Consider the following 18,806-nt stretch of genomic DNA (forward strand, 5'->3'; position numbering starts at 1 on the left):
CGTAACAACCATAACTACTTTTTCTTTTAGTGAACTTAACCAACGAGTTCGAACAAAAATAAACTAAACAAGAGATACAATATCTTATTCTTAAAAAAAAAAAAAAAAACTCTTCGGATATAACCAAAATAAGATAAACCGAGACATGGTTTATTGAAATTCTCTACAACCACCTCTGCATCGAGCTTAAACATAACATAATCAAGGTATAGCTCCATCGTTTCAGTCGATAGCTTGTAGTAAACCATAAGCTCCGCCTCCCATGAACGATAAGACGAGAGACTTTTTTTTGTTGTCTACGTTGAACAAAATTCTCAACTATGATCGAGCATACACATCTATATCCTTCTTATTTGAATTTATAGTTAGATTCGCATAATCACAATGACCTATCACAATTTTGATAAAAAAATTATAGCTTAAAAGATTAAGAAGATCACAATGTCATCGTGATTTTGCCAAATCAAATACAACTAGACATGGTGTTGCCCAAGACTGAAATGGCCTAAGACGTGAAGGCACGCTTTGAATACGCGCGTGAAAGAGAGATCTGATGAGCATAGTTCATCATCTTGTTTTTCACAGTTCATTCTTCCGTCACACTGACACACAAACACACGCACACATAGAATCGTCTCATCACAACAATATCCAGCACGACGCCGTTTTACCGAACCTTGCATTGCATGCTTCCAACTCCATCATCATCATCATTTCCCAAAAAACCCTAAACCTCTCATTTCATCATCTCGCCATGAAGGACCGCCCTTCGCTGTCCTCCCATGGCGCCATCTATGTTCCTCCTCACCATCGTCTCCGCTCCGTCGTTACCTCCGCCTCCCCCGCTCCCATTTCCGTCAAACTCAGCCAAAATCAACCACCGCCACCTACCACTCTCCAAACCCCCTTATCCAACAACAATGCAAATTCTCGCTTCGTTTCTGCTTACGACGACGTCATTTCCGAGGATTGCTCCAACCATCAACTTCACGTTCCTTCCCTACCGGTAACTTCATTTAAATTTCTCCTTCTTATGTTTATTTATCTTTCCTTATTACTGAAGCACCAGCACTGACATAGACACCTGATACGACACTGACACACGTCAACACCAATAATAATTTGAAGAATGACTTAATTGAATAAAATCGAATGTAATGACATGTATCTCGTGTCGGTGCTGGACATTTACACGTCACGTGTCAGACACCAGACACAGCTTCAACCAGAGGTGTCAGTCGTCTAAGTAATTCAAAGTGATAGTGTTCTTGATTGGATGTTAAATCGGTACTACTGAGTTCTCTCAGTAGTTCAAAGTGTTGGTTCTACTACAACAAAGATGGACACATGTAAATATTTGAAAAAATGGCATAATTTAATATAATTGAGACATGTACATATTTGAAAAAATGGCATAATTTAATATAATTGAATGTAATTGAATTATAACACGTGTCTCGTGTCGGTGTTGATACTGACAAGTGTTAGACATACCTTCTATCAGAAGTGTCAGTCTGTAATTCAAAGTGTAATGGTGGGTTTTTGTATGGTAGTGGTTTTCGAGTTGAATGTTAATTTTTTTGTGTTGTTTTTGCTTGGTGATTTTTTTTTTTTGTAGAGTGGTTACCTCAATGATAACATGAATGAATGGAAGAGGAAATTAATGATGCTGTTGAATGATAAGAGTAAGCAAGAGGTGATTTCGAGGGAGAAAAAAGACAGGCGTGATTTTGACGACATTGCAGTTTTGGCAACTAGAATGGGACTGTATAGGTGTGTTTTCTACTATCTGATCTGAATGCTTAATGCCTTTGAATCAAAAGTATTGTTTGGTTTGGTATTTTTTGTTTAATTTGATTGTACTTGTTTATGGCAGCCATAAGTATTCGAAGGTTGTTGTCTTTAGTAAGGCGCCACTTCCAAATTACAGATATGATTTGGACGAAAGACGGCCTCAGAGAGAGGTATGTGTCTTGCTTTGTCATTTGCCATCTTCTATCCCATTTTCTATGATTTTAGATATTATACAAAAGCTAGGGTTCATTAAATATTTTACCTTTTTACTCCCCCCTTTCTACTATTCTTCTGTTTGAATGTATGTTAAGCATAGTGAATTTTAGATCAAATTTCATGAGACACCTTAGTAAAGCTTTCAGTTATTGATAGGTGAGCATGCCTCTCACCGTAAGCAAGCGGGTTGGTGCATATTTTGAGGAATACCTTAGCCAAAAGTCTAGGGTAAAGAAAAGCTTTTCAGATTCGTCGTTTGCAAGATCAAGCAGTGATGGCAGTCTTGGTACAGATGAAGGGTTTTTTGTGCAACCTGAGCCACTAGCATCCAGTAAGTCTGTTGTGGAGAAAATTGCCCGGCAGATAAGCTTTCAAATGCGTGATCAACAACAAGCCTGGCAGGTTATTTTGATTTATTAATATAAAATAATGTCATGTCTTCCTTGTTCTGCATTGTGATATCGTTCGTTTACACTTTTAATTTTTTCACTTTTATATTGTTCCACAATTCAGATTCATAAGATGTTTATGATTAACTTTGTTACTACTTTGTATTTTATATTCCATGTAAGATGTTACCCAAGGTGTTGCAATGTTTTATTGGGGAAAAAGAAAAGAGAAGGTCTTTTCGTGTATAATCATTTGTTTTCTTTGAACTTCAATTTTGAGAGCTGTGGTATGGAAGATGGCTATTGCGTTCATGCCTAACTTATATGGTAATAGGTTAAAAGAGATTTTTTTGATGGTTCTTCATGGTCATTAGTCATTGTTGTTAAGATCACAAATTAGATAGTAGGATCAGGCGATTTTATGACCTTACAACCATTAGTCATGCCTAAAGGTTTTGTTTTACTTGGTCAGGTTTGCGGCTTGTTACAATACCCCCTCACGATCCTAGGTAGGATCTCGATCTTAACAAGTGCTTACAGATACTAGTTTTAACATATGATTCCATTAATCTGGTTGAATTATCTTCACTAGAATGTGTATCTTTTCCAAATCTCCAACAGCCCTTAGTTGCCTTTCTGGCCATGTTTTGTAAACCCTGTATTGTAAGCCTATTTGTTTTTACCCTTTTCAGCAAAAAAAGCCAGTGTTATCAATACCAATAGCGGGATGATTGTTTTTTTGAATTTTTTTATACAAATTAAATAAGTAATGTCATATGCATACAATTGCTCGAAAATTAAGATATTGCTCAAAACTCATGATTTTCCAACCCATTGAACCAAAAACAAAGAAAAAGAGAAGAAAAGAAAAGAGAAAGAGGTGACAAAAAACTGAATTTTCAACCAGCTGTATATTTGAACCTAAGAGAGGATAACACTGGGTCACAGCTTGAATTCAGTAACAAAAAGGTCTAAAATGGAACTTAACTCAGAAGCACAGCATGATTTCAGTAATTCAGAAGCTAGAACACAAAAAGAGAAGAAAAGGTCAAGAAGGGGACTAGAGATCTGGGTTCCCAAGTTTCTGGACAGTGATCACAACGGAAAAACAGAGCATCAGAAGCATGTTGCGCTGTAGAAGGAGAAAATAGGGCAACAATGACTGGGTTTGCTGGAAACCATCATGTTCTGGCCAAAAAGATGATGGAGAATACTGAAGAGAATTGGTTACAGAGTCTAGAATGCGTCACCCAAGAGATAGTTGCATCCCACAGCTTCCATTGTAAACGTTTAAATTGCACGTAAAATGCCTAAATCTCTATAGTTACCGGCTTTCTGGCGCTTTTGATAGACACACTAGAAAATTGTGTGCAATTGGATGCAACGGAACATGGACCTGCTATTGCAACTGTGTCTGAAGACGCTCTGCAGCTGTGTTTATATATAGCGTCTAGGATGTTTGATTAACTTTTGAAAGAAAAGAACATAAAGAAATTATAATTATGTGAGAGTATTTGGGTGTTAGAATACAGCACCTAGGGTCAAGGATGTTTGATTAACTTTAGTTAGCTTTAGAGTTTAGCTTGAGATAGACTGTTAGAATATATATTATAACATTTGGGTCATGTCTTGTATTAATCTAAAACATCTTAAATTATCTCATGATTAGTTTTGTTATTTGATGCATTTGATGAATAGTTTTCTTATATAATTAGAATTGGAGTTTAATGTCTGTTATGATTATTTTCCTTGTTTAATTAAAGATTAGTAGTCTAGTATTATTATAAATAAGAGTTTGTGCTCAAACTTTTTATATGAAACAAAATCACAATTCAAAGTCTTTGTTCTTTCTCTTCTTCCATGTATAGATCCTCATAAAAATTAACACTTCAGCAAGCTCTTTGTTCTCTCTCTTCTTCCATGTATATATCCCTATAAATTAACACTTCAGAAACTATTTAGATAACGAAATAGCTTGAATGTTCTTGACATCTTTCCTTTTTATTTCAGGAATCACCTGAAGGAAGAAAAATGCTAGAATTTCGTAGCAATCTCCCTGCTTATAAAGAGAAAGAAGCAATATTATCAGTCATATCAAAGAATCAGGTTTGTTGATAGCTGTATAATGTGTATCATTAGGGTTATTTATTTTATAGATTCAGCCTCTTTGATTTATTAACAGCATTATAGGTTGAGTTGTGTATCACCAAAATGACTTCTATAACATGTTCATGTCAATCTTGTGATAGCAATGTTGAAATGTCGATTCATGTTTGGCCAATTTGACTGGCTTACATGCTGAAGAACAGTTGTGAGGTGGTTCGGAGGGTAAATTCAATGTTTTTATGTAAACTGAAAATTGTATCGCAAAATCCACCCATAATGAAAAAGATAAATTGGAGTTTTGGTGGTCGAAATTTTTAAACCAAAGATACCAGGTAATATTATAGAGGCTATTCTTTTATTAGAGAATGAATGGTTTAAATATGTTGGTGGTATTGTTGAATTGCTGTGGCGGCTACTGCAGTGGTCATTAAAGAGGGGGTTGGGGGTAGAGGTTGGCTATTGGGAGATTTGTATCATGGACTCGTGATCATAAATATCGGGAGTATGATATGGATTTATTATTTTGTCCAGCAGATAAAAAAATTCTATCAGATCAATTGCTCTATTGCACTGCTCTAGTTATTCTTTATCCGACACATAAGTGATAATGAGAGTGATGTAATGTGCCATTGTGTCATCCCGTGTGAAGTGGCAGCCGTCAAAGTGGTTTAAATGTGACCCAAATAGGAAAATTGAGGTTGAGTTTAATTTCCAACATTCTTTTACAACAACAACCAAGCCTTATCCCACTAAGTGGGGTCGGCTACATGGATCAAATGACGCCATAGTGTTCTATCATACACCAAATTTGGATCCAACTCATTGACCTCTAAATCCTTTCTAATGGTTTCTCTAATAGTTTTCCTAGGTCTTCCTCTACCTCTTTTAACTTGACTCTCCTCCATTTGATCTACTCTTCTTACCACGGCATCTACGGGTCTTCTCTCTGCATGACCAAACCATCTAAGCCTATTTTCTACCAACTTTTCTACTATAGATGCTACCCCTACTCTCTCTCCAATGGTGTCATTCCTAATCCTATCCTGTCTAGTCTTACCACTCATCCAACGCAACATCCTCATCTTTGCTACACTTACTTGATTCTCATGTTGACTCTTAACCGCCCAACACTTCGTACCATACAACAAGGTTGGTCGGACTGCTGTCCGATAGATTTTTCCTTTCAACTTAAGTGGTACTTTCTTATCGCACAAAACACCTGAGGCTCTTCTCCATTTCAACCACCCAGCTTGAATACGATGGCTTACACCTGCTTCTATTTCTCCGTCATTTTGTACGAAGGACCCAAGATATTTAAACCAGTGTAACTTGGGGTATGATATGATCTCCAACTTTCACCTCCAAGGTAGACCTACTTCTCCTTCCGCTGAAGTTACATTCGATATACTCCGTCTTGCTTCTACTCAAGCAGAATCCATACGCTTCTAAGGCTTGCCTCCAGGTCTCTAGCCTCCCGTTCACTTCCTCCCTCGACTCACCCACCGAGACTACATCATCTACAAAAAGCATACATCTCGGTGCTAACTCTTGGATGTGTTCCGTCAATACATCCAAAACTAAAGTAAAAAGATAAGGACTTAGGGCTGACCCTTGGTGCAATCCTATTGTTATGGGAAAATCTTCGGTAGTCCCATCATGCGTCCTCACACTAGTCGAAGCTCCCTCATACATATCCTTGATAGCCCTAATATAGGCAATCCTAACCCTTTTCTTCTCCAGGGCTTTCCACAAAATCTCTCTCGGTACTCTATCATACTATCACACGCCTTTTCCAAATCAATGAAAACTAAGTGCAAGTCTTTTTTATCCGTCCGATATCGCTCCATCACGCGTCGAAGTAAGTAGATTGCTTCCATAGTCGACCTCCCAGGCATAAAACCAAATTGGTTATCCATAACTCGAGTCTTCTTTCTTAGTCTTCTTTCGATCACCCTTTCCCATGACTTCATGGTATGACTCATTAGCTTAATTCTCCTATAATTCGCGCAATTTTGTATACCCCCTTGTTCTTATAGATTGGAATTAAAGTGCTTCTTCTCCACTCGTCCGACATTTTCTTCGTCCTCATAATCTCGTTAAAAAGGTTTGTGAGCCACACAATCCCTGTATCGCCAAGACTCTTCCACACTTCGATAGGTATGTTGTCCGGCCCAACTGCCTTGCCACTACTCATCCTTTTCAACGCTTCTCTAACCTCGTGCTCTTGAATCCGACGATAATAATTATAGTTTCGGTCCTCCTCTCCGATGTCTAACATGTTAGAGTCTGGTAAGATCTCATATCGTTCATTAAATAGGTTGTGAAAATACTTCTTCCATCTACCCTTAATATCTCTTTCCTGAACCAGAACTCTACCCTCTTCATCCTTAATACACTTTACTTGGTCCAAATCTCTTGTCTTTCTTTCTCGTCCCTTAGCAAGCTTATATATAGATTTCTCACCCTCCTTGGTACCTAAAGATTGGTATAATCCTTCAAAAGCTTGAGTTCTCGCTTCGCTCACCGCCTTCTTAGCCTCTTTCCTAGCTATCTTATATTTATCCCAAGTTTCGACATTTTTACACCTAGACCAATCTTTAAAACAATCTATTTTGATCCGAACTTTACTCGAACTTTACTCTGAACACTGTCATTCCACCACCAAGATTCTTTACCCCTAGGTCCAAAACCTCGAGATTCTCCCAACGTCTCTTTTGCTACCTTTTTAATCTCATGTGCCATCCTCTCCCACATATCAATTGCACTTCCATGTGGTTGCCTGAAGCCTCCCTCTAATATCTTGTGTTGGAACATCCTTAGTTTTTCACCCTTTAAATGCCACCACTTGATTCACGGAGCCCCATTTTGACTTCTTCTCTTAGCCCTCCTCTTTACCCTTACATCCATCACCATCACTCTATGTTGGGTAGTTGAGCTCTCTCCAGGTATGACTTTACAGTCCAAACAAATCTTCCTGTCGGATTTCCTAATAAGAAAGAAATCTATCTGAGAACATGAGACCCCACTCTTGTAAGTGATAAGATGCTCCTCTCTTTTCCTGAAACAAGTATTAGCTATAGTAAGATCAAAAGCCGATGAAAAATCTAAGATGGATTTACCCTCCGCATTAATCTCCCCGAGACCATATCCCCCATGCAAACCCTCGAAACCTCTCGAAACACTCCCTACATGCCCATTTAAATCCCCTCCTAGAAAAATCTTTTCTCCTAACGGGATTTCCTGAATTAAGCCTTCCAGCTCCTCCCAAAACTTCACTTTAAGGTGTGCTTCTAACCCTACCTGAGGTGCATTAGCGCTAATTACATCAAAGGTGTCTTGTTCCACTACAATCTTTAGGGCTATAATCCGATCTCCTATCCTATTAACATCTACAATATCTTTCTTCCACTCCTTATCCACAATGATGCCTACCCCATTTCTCGATCTAACTTCACCAGTATACCAAAGCTTAAATCCTGAACTATCTAATTCTTTCGCCTTTTTCCCCACCCACTTAGTTTCTTGTAGGCACATGAAATTGATCCTCCTCCTAGTCATTGTGTCTACTACTTCCATAGATTTTCCTGTAAGTGTACCTATATTCCAAGTTCCAAAACGAATCCTATTCTCATGAACTAGCTTCTTTACCCGCACTCGTTCATGAAGATGCGGGAACCCTTGCTTATTTTTCACAACATCCAGGCGGCGATGCAGCGGCCCTTGCTCATTTGACACTGCACTCGAGCCATACAGCGCGTTGCTTCTGGGCAACGACCTAGCATTCACACTATTTCGTATTTGGTCCATGTCATAGAGATTCGACAAAGTTTTACGTTGGCTGTCGAGGCCTAACACAACCCTCTCCTTTTACCTGGGCTTGGGACCGGCCTTGGCAGGATTAACATTCTTTTACACTTGATCAAATTTGATTTTATGGAAACGAAAATTGAAAAGAATCACATCCATAAGAGTATCGTTAACTGTCGTAATTCCCAATAGTTCATGATAAAGTTAGAATAAAAAATGAAATGATGAAACACAGTGGAGCTTTCCGCACCTGTACTAGCATAAGATATAAAGACTGCGTTTGTTTTGGCTTAAAAAAATGATTTTATTTCAAAAAAGAGATTTTTGAGAAAAGCTGAAGTTAATTTCCGTTTGTTTACTAGGAATAGCTTTTCATATTGAGGTTAAAAATGATTTCTTTACCAAAATGGATGTTTTAAAAATCAGAAACAAACATTTAAAACAATAAAAGTGATTGTTTGTCAAAAAATCCAAAACAAACAGGCCCATAGTTAGAATTTAAAAAAATTAATTGATCAAACCTTGATAAAACAAGAGAAGCTCTCCACACTGGCTCTGGAATGTGACAAAGCCAGCCTCCTGCCAGCAGCTAGAGCTCCTGCTCAAGACATTCTTGGCTTTGGATGATGTTTTTTAGTAGGACATGGGAGGATCTGTGGTTTGTGTGGGCTTTATTTGTGGCTGGGTTATCAGTTTTGCCATTGTTGTTGATGCAGGGGCTGATGGTTTCATGCATCTAAAACTCAGTTTCTTCTTACTCTTTTTTCTGAGCCACCATTCTACGATTCATTACTTGCAGGTCGTGGGTTTTTGGGTAACGAATTAGATTGATTTATTGGATTAGAAAGGTAGAAATGTTGGTTATTATTTTATTTATACAGAGGTAGAGAGGAAGACGATGACATGACTTTACGCGTAAGTAATCTTTTGTCACATTTTAATCCATGCAAGATAAATTTGGACATGTGGAAACTCTGACATGACATTCTCCTCCCAACGTAGCTGACAAGGAAATTGTCGGGGACTAAAATTTCCCACTCTAAAATTTTGAGGGATCGAAATGGTAATAAATACTTTGGGACTAAAACAAAAGTCACTATATTTAAAGTGACTAAAAGCATATTTAGTCTCAGAATGATACAGTTCTTTTCTTGGCAGTGCACATGGGATCCTTAAGACCCTTGGAATTATACAAAATATTTTCAGCTTTTATTTGCCCACTGATAGTGTGACCAGAAATTCTTTTGCTGAACTACCAACGGTTAATTGGGATAATAAATGCTTCTATTAATAAGAAAATTAATAAAATTGTACTATGCATCTTGTTTAAATACCATGTTATCCTATACTTTGATTCATATGTGTTGGCTGGTTTGCTGCCAAATATATTTTTAAAATAGTTCATAGTCTTAATTTCAATTTTCAATCTAGTTGTAAATTGACATCTATAATTCTATTGTTAATTACTACGACATATTTTGCAGGTAGTCATCATTTCAGGTGAAACAGGTTGTGGCAAGACAACACAAATTCCACAATTTATTTTAGAGTCTGAGATAGAATCAGTTCATGGAGCTGCTTGTAATATTATATGCACACAGCCAAGACGAATTTCAGCCATGTCTGTTTCGGAAAGGGTTGCTTTTGAGAGAGGGGAGAAATTGGGCGAATCTGTGAGTTTGTCTGCCAATGAAAATTATTTAAATATAATATGCCAACTAAATACTGTGATATGAGATCTTAAGTATTTCTCTAATGGTGGCTCACACAAACTCTTTTTTGTTTAAAGGTTGGATATAAAGTTCGACTGGAGGGAATGAAAGGGAAGGATACCCATCTTCTCTTTTGCACTACGGGCATCTTATTAAGAAGATTACTGGCTGATAGAAACCTCAAAGGCGTAACTCATGTTATTGTGGATGAAATTCATGAACGTGGGATGAATGAAGGTTGGACTCTGAATTTAATCGAGTGTTTGCCTTTCAGAAGATTTCTCCTGAATATTAATGTTCTTGCCTTTTTTTATGACAGATTTTCTGCTTATTGTCCTTAAAGAACTCCTTCCCCATCGGCCCGAACTCAAACTGATTTTGATGAGTGCTACCCTAGATGCAGAGCTCTTCTCTTTGTACTTTAATGGGGCTCCAATAGTGAACATACTGGTGCGTTTCAGAAACTAAATGATATTTCCTTGTTTATGTTGTAATCTGGGCCGTTGTGTCTTTGGGAATATCTTATGGTCAATGGACCATAAATGTTGGAGCAGAAATGAAAATCCAAAGTGAATTGGTTAGTCTAATGGATTCTATAGTGAATTGGTTAGCCTACTAGTCCGTGATGAACTGATTCAATATTTTAAGTTGAAATATGAGTGAATAGTTATTTTTGTCCCTGAAGTTGTACAGGTTAAGCAATTTGGTCCCAAAATTAACAAAATTCCAAAGTGACCCCTGAAATTGAAAATCCTTTCATATTAGTCCTTTTGAGCCATTCAAGTTAGTCTTGAAATTGTCCCTAAAAGGGTTCAATTTGATTGAGGATTTTCAATTTCAGGAATCATTGATAATGTATTTCATTACACTACTTTTTATGGATAGTACTCTGATCGTATCAAGTAACAGTTGAGGGTAAGTTATCATTTCCACGAGGATTGTGTTTCAACAATCAACCACTACAAAGTTATTGCTAATTGGATGTAGTAACAAGATATTTTAGGGCTTTGAATTGATTGAAACAAAATAACAATGCAGATACGATAACTTTTGGTGTTTGGTTTTAAAATATTGTTTGAAAGATGAAATAAAATTAGATGATTTGGTAGAATTTAGTAAATGGGTTTGTTTAGAGTTCCACATCTGATGTGATAAGCCATAAGGCCTGAAGAGGTGTTTATAAGTGGAAGACATTCCTCACCTCACGTGCCGGTTTTTTGAGGTTGACTTAGGTCTATCCAAATCCTTCTAAGAGGGTTCAAACTAGGTAAAATGTCATCCTAAATGGGAATGAAATTGTTTACGAATTCATGTTTCCAAGTTGTTTCTATTTCAGTTTTAATTTTTTTTTATTACCTTTCTTGGGATAGATATTTTAAATATTTGCTGATTGAAAGGCTAATACTTTGGTGCCAAGAAATATAAGTTTATTAATTGATTTGGCTGGTATGCTTATTAATATAGGGCTTTACACACCCTGTTAGAACTCTTTTTTTGGAGAACATTCTTGAAATCACGGGCTATCGATTGACTCCTTCTAATCAAATTGATGATTATGGTCAAGAAAGGGCTTGGAAAATGAACAAACAGGCCCCAAGAAAGAGGAAAAGCCAAATTGCTTCTGCTGTAGAGGTATGTAAAAAATTATGAACTGCAGTTGCTTCAGCACTTGTTTAGTACTTTCTTAATTTTCATTCATTTTTCGAAAATGTGACCAGGATGCTATTAGATCTGCTGACTTCAGAGAGTACAGCCTTCAGACACAGGAGTCTTTGTCATGCTGGAATCCTGACTGTATTGGTTTTAGTCTCATAGAATATATCCTGTGTGATATTTGTGAGAATAAAAGGCCTGGTGCTGTTTTGGTTTTCATGACTGGGTGGGATGATATAAGCTCTCTGAAAGAGAAGCTCCAAACACATTATGTCTTAGGAGATCCGAAGCGTGTTTTGTTGCTTACATGTCATGGCTCAATGGCTAGCTCAGAGCAAGTAATCGTCTGTCTGTTGACTACTAAATGTTAGAATTTGTGTTATTTCCTAACCTATCAGCACTTCATTTAGCAGCAAAATTTGCAAAATCTTATGTTTGAAATAAAAAGCATGATAAGATCCCATATCAATTTTTATTTTTCTTTCTGAAAACCACTTTTAACAATATATTACATGTACAGTTTTTTGTTGAAGAAAGGAAGAGTATGTGATTGGCCGTCCTACTTACACCCAATATTTATATAAATTGTGCATATTGGATATGCAGAAGTTAATATTTGAAGAGCCTGAAGATGGAGTAAGAAAAGTAGTGCTAGCAACAAATATTGCTGAAACGAGTATCACAGTAGATGATGTTGTTTTTGTTCTGGACTGTGGAAAAGCAAAAGAAACATCATATGATGCACTGAATAACACACCTTGTTTGCTTCCTACATGGATCTCTAAGGCTTCTGCTCATCAAGTAATGTTATAATTTTGTTAATTATGCATCCGGCGTTGACCACTTATATATTATGATAAATTTTTCTGGACATTGTTTTTCACATTGTCATTATGTATATGTATGGATGTATATTGGTTTACTTTTGGCAAGTATTCTGCCTAGTTCCTATCAGTTTAGTTTGACTGAATGCTATATATTCTTGACTGGTGGAACAATTTTTACAGTTTAGTTGGTTTGAGTTCGAATTTTTGTATGATAAATTTGCATCTTTTGCATGACGAATCCGAAGTAGAATATAAAATAAATCTCATAACATCTTGATGTTATGTTAGACTATTTTGGTTTGTCTCTTAGGATCAGTTTTCAATCTTAGTGTATCTTAGATTTTTCTCCTACGGTTGATTTCAATATTTCTCATTATTATTTGTTTCCTAATTTCTCTATTTATTAGGATTAAATTTAGATAAATAGGGATTAGTATTTAGTCTTTTGTATTAAGTCAATATCAAGTTAAGATCAAACATTTGTCACTATAACTATATTTCTTATTATTTCTCTCCTTTTATGTAAAATCTCATTTGCTTCAACAGTAGTAATAACAAAATAACATTATGTAGGTAGTCGAGAGAAGATAGAAGTTGTAGGCAGAAAAGTAGAACTCTAGGGCAGAACGCTTCAGACAGATTCAGATGTGAAATTTTCTGGCCTTCCCTAGAAGACTTAAAATTATTACTAATAATTAGTATCCCGACCCTCTATTGCATAGGGTCAAATAAACCACAATCATTTAAGCTCACTAAGAGGTTCCATGCATTCTATTGGCTTTTTAAGCAGCTTGGTACAAGTACAACGCCATTTGGCAGCAGTACTTATACCATCATTTATACATTGAATTGAATCTAAGGACAATTTGAATACTTTTTTAGTTCAGGGGAGGGGGTTGGCGCATGATTATACGTCCAGATTTAGTGTGTTGTGAGAGTGAAGGTATTCAGATTGATATTAACATTTTGTTCTCTAGGTTATGTGTTTATGGGGCATTTGTGTGAATTAAGGTATTAATCATGAAATTGTTGGATGTTAAACATTAATTAATGTTATTTTGCTTTCCCCTGTATCCTTTTTTTTAGAGAAGAGGAAGAGCCGGTCGTGTCCAACCTGGGGAGTGTTACCATCTTTATCCTAGATGTGTATATGATGCTTTTGCAGAGTATCAATTGCCAGAAATTTTGAGAACACCTTTGCAGTCTCTCTGTTTACAAATCAAAAGTCTAAGACTTGGAAGTATATCTGATTTCTTGTCCAGGGCTTTGCAGTCTCCTGAGATACTGGCGGTAATAATAAAGTTGATTTATTCTTTAGAACTCCATCAAATCATGCATGCCTTTATTTTAAATCAGATAAGTTGTTTATTCATTTATTTTGTTGATTATTTTAATATAAATTTTGCCTCATTTTTGCTTGATTATTTATTCATAGGTACAAAATGCAGTTGAATATTTAAAAATAATTGGGGCTTTGGATGAGAGTGAGAATCTGACTACTCTAGGTAGGTTGATACCTGACCTAGTACTGGAAAATTAACTTCTTAATTTTCCCTCAAAATGGTGAAAACTTGTGATTGGTTTTTTCAATTGACAGGAAGCTATTTGACAATGCTTCCTATGGAACCCAAACTTGGAAAGATGCTTATATTAGGGGCTATCTTCAATTGCTTGGATCCTATATTAACTGTTGTTGCTGGACTTAGCGTAAGAGATCCTTTTCTTTCACCACTGGATAAAAAAGATGTAAGTTGCTTCTGTTTCAGATGATTGGCTAATGCTCCTGAACTTGATTTCATTATTTGAGTTCAAAGTTCTTCACTGTAGCTTGCAGAGGCAGCAAAATCTCAATATACGGGTGCATACAGTGACCACCTAGCACTTGTACGTGCCTATGCGGGTTGGAAAGAGGCTGAGATTGACCTGGTTGGATATGAATATTGCTGGAAAAACTTTCTGTCATTCCAATCCATGAAGGCTATTGATGCTCTTCGGAGGGAATTCATAGGGCTGCTTACGGATATTGGATTAGTTGATAGCAACACAACCAGCTGTGACACATGGAGCTATGATGTGAATCTTATCCGGGCAGTTATTTGCTATGGTCTATACCCTGGAATTTGTTCTGTGGTGGTATGTCTTTTTATATAATATGCATCAATATTAAAGCTGTTCCCCTTCCCCTTAATCAGTGCTCGATGTAGATTAGATCCAAGAGGAACAAATTCTCTTCATAACTTCTTTTTTCTTCAATATGACATCTGTTTTAACATGTGCACAAGATCTTTTCCCTATTACCCCCTTCCTTTATAACCTGATCTTTGGTAAATCCAGATTTTCTTTTCCTCACGTCAAAGCTTTCCAAGTCATTGATTCAAAGGGCAATTAATTATATAATGACTTTGTGAGCACTTTTCCTGTAGTTTTACTGTATGAAAAATATTTTATGAGGTTGACTTCCATCGAGTCTCTGCACCTATCTTTATATTTTTATTTTAAGTTCACGAGTTGGAGATAAGTGGACTCAGCCACTGACATGCAAAACAGCCTCTTAGGCCCCGATCGATAAAAATTTCGTTAAAGTTGATGTTGAAAAGGAGATCTCATGTTTTTCCGTGCGGGTGCTTTTTGCTTTTTGGGGTTTTGTTGTTTTTTTTTCCTTTAGTTGTCTTGGGCGTTTACGGTGCACTTGACCTGTTGTATATCTCTCATATATATAACGAGATCTATTATCGTTTTACACATACCCTTAGTAGTTCTAGCTTCACTAGTTTGTTTGTAGAAAAGTTTGAAGTTTTTGTATTTGCAAATTTCCTTACATGATTATGATTATGATTATATATATATATATATATATATATATATATATAAGAGAACTGATGAAATATAATTTAAATTAAAAAATAATTAGTGTTTTTACTTTAAGTTGTGATACATGATGATATGTTTTTAGATTCGAGTTAAATATGAAAATTCGTCATGATTTAAACTACCGTTGATCATCAAATTCTCATTAGACTATGCTCATCTGAAATTTTATCATGTCACTGTTTTCAGAAGGAAAAAAATTACTGGTTGGAGCTATGCAATGTGTTAGTTTAGTATATAGTATAATTAGCATATACTTATGTTTTAGGACTGAAATATGATGTAACTTCATTTGCAGCATAATGAGAAGTCATTTGCTTTGAAAACAATGGAGGATGGTCAAGTTCTCTTGTACTCGGTTAGTCCTTTAATCATTTTAATTACTGCTGGTTATGAACTCTTGAAATTGTACTTGAGTTTTATGCTGTCTTTTGATTCTTTTTTGCTTTCCTTTTTAAATGCATGTCCATTCGATTTGCCTAGAATTCGGTCAATGCTCGAGAAACAAGAATTCCATATCCGTGGTTAGTTTTTAATGAGAAGATAAAAGTGAACTCCGTTTTTCTCCGTGACTCAACAGCTGTCTCTGATTCAATGATGCTTTTGTTTGGTGGAAGCTTATCAAAAGGAGATGCTGTAAGTGACATGTGGTTTTTATTGGTTCTAATGTTTAAGCTTGTTCTATAGAATGTTATATTTTCAAATCGAAGTCTAAGTTTTAATTGTATCGTGGTTTACTGAATCCAATCTTTTCTACCAGGATAATCATTTAAAAATGTTAGGAGGATATCTGGAGTTTTTCATGGAACCTACTGTTGCTGATATGTATCAAAGTATAAGGAGAGAACTTGATGACTTCATTCAGAGCAAAGTAGGTGCTCATGCTCAGACTTAACATTTCCTTGAAATTTGATTAGTTAGAACAAAAACCTGAGCATAGTTTCTTAATGCAAATGGATGTAGCATTGTTTTAGTACCTTTTCTCTTTGCTAAATTACTGCAGACGTATGTACAATAATTTTTAATATGCATTGTTGTGCTTGACAGCTGCTTTCTCCAAGAATGAGCGTACACTCGCATCATAACCTCCTATCTGCGGTACGTTTTCTGATTTCCCACGACTCATGTGAAGGAAGATTTGTATTTGGTCGTCAGGTCCTTAAACCATCAAATATATCTGTGATGGCCCCACACCCAGCATCCTTGGTTCCAAGAACAGAGAGTGGACCTGGGGGTGATAATTCTAAAAGTCAGCTCCAAACTTTGCTTACAAGAGCAGGATATGCTGCTCCTGTCTACAAGACTAAACAGTTGAAGAACAACCAGTTTCGGGCCACAGTTGAGTTCAATGGAGTGGAGATAATGGGCCAACCTTGCAGCAATAAGAAGAGTGCAGAGAAAGATGCCGCAGCTGAAGCTCTGCAATGGTTGATGGGCAAGCAAGCTGGCTGTGAGTATATCGATCACATGTCAATGTTTCTCAAAAAAAGTAAGAAGGATCACAATTAAGTAATCAACTCTATTGAGCTTAATGCCAAGGTAAAGGAACCCCAGGTATGTACTTGACCTAATCCTGGGTTCCTACTCGTATTCTAGAGGCACAAGAAGGTTGGGCCATGTCATTTTGGATCTCTTGTTCATGAAAGCGGTGAAAGCCCGTACACAACATCACACTGTTTCAATTTGAAGTTGGAAGATAATCTAAAATATGAATCAAGGAATTGCTCTTGAAGATATTTTCAGCAAGAAAATACTTGGTTAGCTGGTTAGAGGTAATTGGTATGGTCATTTTGTAACAGGAGGACGTCGTACATATTCAGCGGGAAATGATGCCGTAGTTACAGTTATGATATCTGATCTCATTAATTTTTTGTACAGTACTCTATGTTAAATAGTGAGGGACCGGTTTGTAAAAAAATCATCTCAAAACGAATGATGCTTTTAATTTTTCAATTGTATCCTCTTACTAATAATACTACTTTAATAACTCAAATTAATACCTTCAAATGGTGGTTACACCAATGCTTGATAATAGTACTTTAGTAAAGGTATTTACCATCTCTTTTTTTTTCGCTTTCCTCTTTCATTTATATATATATATAGAGCATTTCAAATGAGAGGAGTTTTTAAATGAGAGGGTGAGAGGATGAAACAGTGGCCATTGGATTAGTTAGATGGCTGTGATTAAAAGGGAGGTTTAATGAGTCACGTGACTCTCACTAACCCGTTTCTCTCTCCATTGAAACTCTTATGCTTTTCAGCTTTCCACCTTGCATCGCTCTTCCATGCTGAAAACCACCATTACCCATTCAACGACGCCGGCGATTCTCCGACCTCTTATGTTCAATCACTTACTTTATTGCCCCCTTTCTGAATCTTTTCTCGCATGCGATTCTGTAACATTTTTTTTAAGATCATCCCATCAATTCAGTTTATTTTGAATCTAGTTCTGACGATAGTGAATCGGCAGCCATAGTGAACGATGTAGGATGGGTTTTGAATGTTCTCAATGATTTTGAATCTGATTTTGAACTCTATTCTTTTTCTATGCGTTTTCTGGAGAGTTGAGATAGTGGATCTGATTTTGAATTTCAATTTATTTTATTTTATTAATACCAGGTCTTGATTTTAACTAATGAATATTATTTTTTTTGCAGTGGTTGTGCATACAAATTTTTGCAAATTATGCAGCTGATGTGTTTGTAATATGAAGCTGCTATTGTAGTATACTAAAGAAGAAGCTAAGTGGAAGTAAAGGACATTTTGAGTTTGATTACTCTTGCCAATTGTAAAGTAGCAAACAAAGTGAAGAAGAAATGCATTTCAACTGGAATAGTCATATTGTATAGTATGCTAGTTTGCAAAAACAATTGTAATTTCTATTTTAAATTTATGATTTGATTCACAACATTATATTGTAATCAAGTTCTATTTTATATTGTAATCAAGTTCATTGATGTGTTGTGATATTCTGTGTTGAGACATTGGTTTGATATGCTAAGTTATATACCTATTATTGACTAAGATCATCAGCCAGCTCTGAAAACCATGAATTTCAATGACTTAAGTTATATACCTATTATTGGTTATATGTAATTGAGAGCAAACTCTTCTTTTATGTTATAAGTATTGGAGTGTAATTTTCTTAGTTGTTATTATACATGACAACCGAAGTACATTATTTTCAATGCTCAAACTCTTGATACCAATAAAGATTCTGCATTAGCAAAAATTCTGCAGAGTGGTATTTGCTACACAAAATTCCCCATTAACAAAAATTCTGCAGTGTTATTTGACACAAAAAATTCTGCTATATAAAAAATAGTCAAATAGCTTAACTCTCATACATCAAATCAAAAATAGTACTCATCGAAGTTTACTATCAACCTCACTACTCATCTACTACTCATGTTAATCTATCACAATCTTGATAT

The 18,806-nt window shown here is 36.1% G+C and overlaps 1 protein-coding gene across 2 annotated transcripts; it reads left to right on the forward strand.

Moving 5' to 3' along the window:
* Nucleotides 1-548: 548 nt before the first annotated feature.
* On the forward strand, nucleotides 549-18,339 carry LOC25485451 (DExH-box ATP-dependent RNA helicase DExH5, mitochondrial). Of its 2 annotated transcripts, XR_005643901.1 has the most exons (20): nucleotides 549-1,006; nucleotides 1,619-1,773; nucleotides 1,877-1,964; nucleotides 2,167-2,412; nucleotides 4,410-4,505; nucleotides 9,797-9,985; nucleotides 10,102-10,261; nucleotides 10,344-10,474; nucleotides 11,489-11,656; nucleotides 11,743-12,015; nucleotides 12,284-12,478; nucleotides 13,591-13,794; nucleotides 13,940-14,009; nucleotides 14,102-14,250; nucleotides 14,332-14,637; nucleotides 15,671-15,730; nucleotides 15,856-16,008; nucleotides 16,133-16,243; nucleotides 16,420-17,215; nucleotides 18,030-18,339. XR_005643901.1 is itself a non-coding variant. In XM_024771579.2 (19 exons), exons 1-19 carry the CDS (start codon nucleotides 554-556, stop codon nucleotides 16,879-16,881), a joined length of 3,669 nt encoding a protein of 1,222 aa, XP_024627347.2. In that variant the 5' UTR covers nucleotides 549-553; the 3' UTR covers nucleotides 16,882-17,365. The 2 variants fall into 2 exon arrangements, 1 of the variants encoding a protein (XP_024627347.2); XM_024771579.2 differs by lacking the exon at nucleotides 18,030-18,339 and having other exon boundaries at nucleotides 16,420-17,365.
* The last annotated feature ends 467 nt before the right edge of the window (nucleotides 18,340-18,806 follow it).

This window comes from Medicago truncatula, chromosome 1 (genome assembly GCF_003473485.1).
Source record: "Medicago truncatula cultivar Jemalong A17 chromosome 1, MtrunA17r5.0-ANR, whole genome shotgun sequence".
NCBI classification, from domain to species: domain Eukaryota; kingdom Viridiplantae; phylum Streptophyta; class Magnoliopsida; order Fabales; family Fabaceae; genus Medicago; species Medicago truncatula.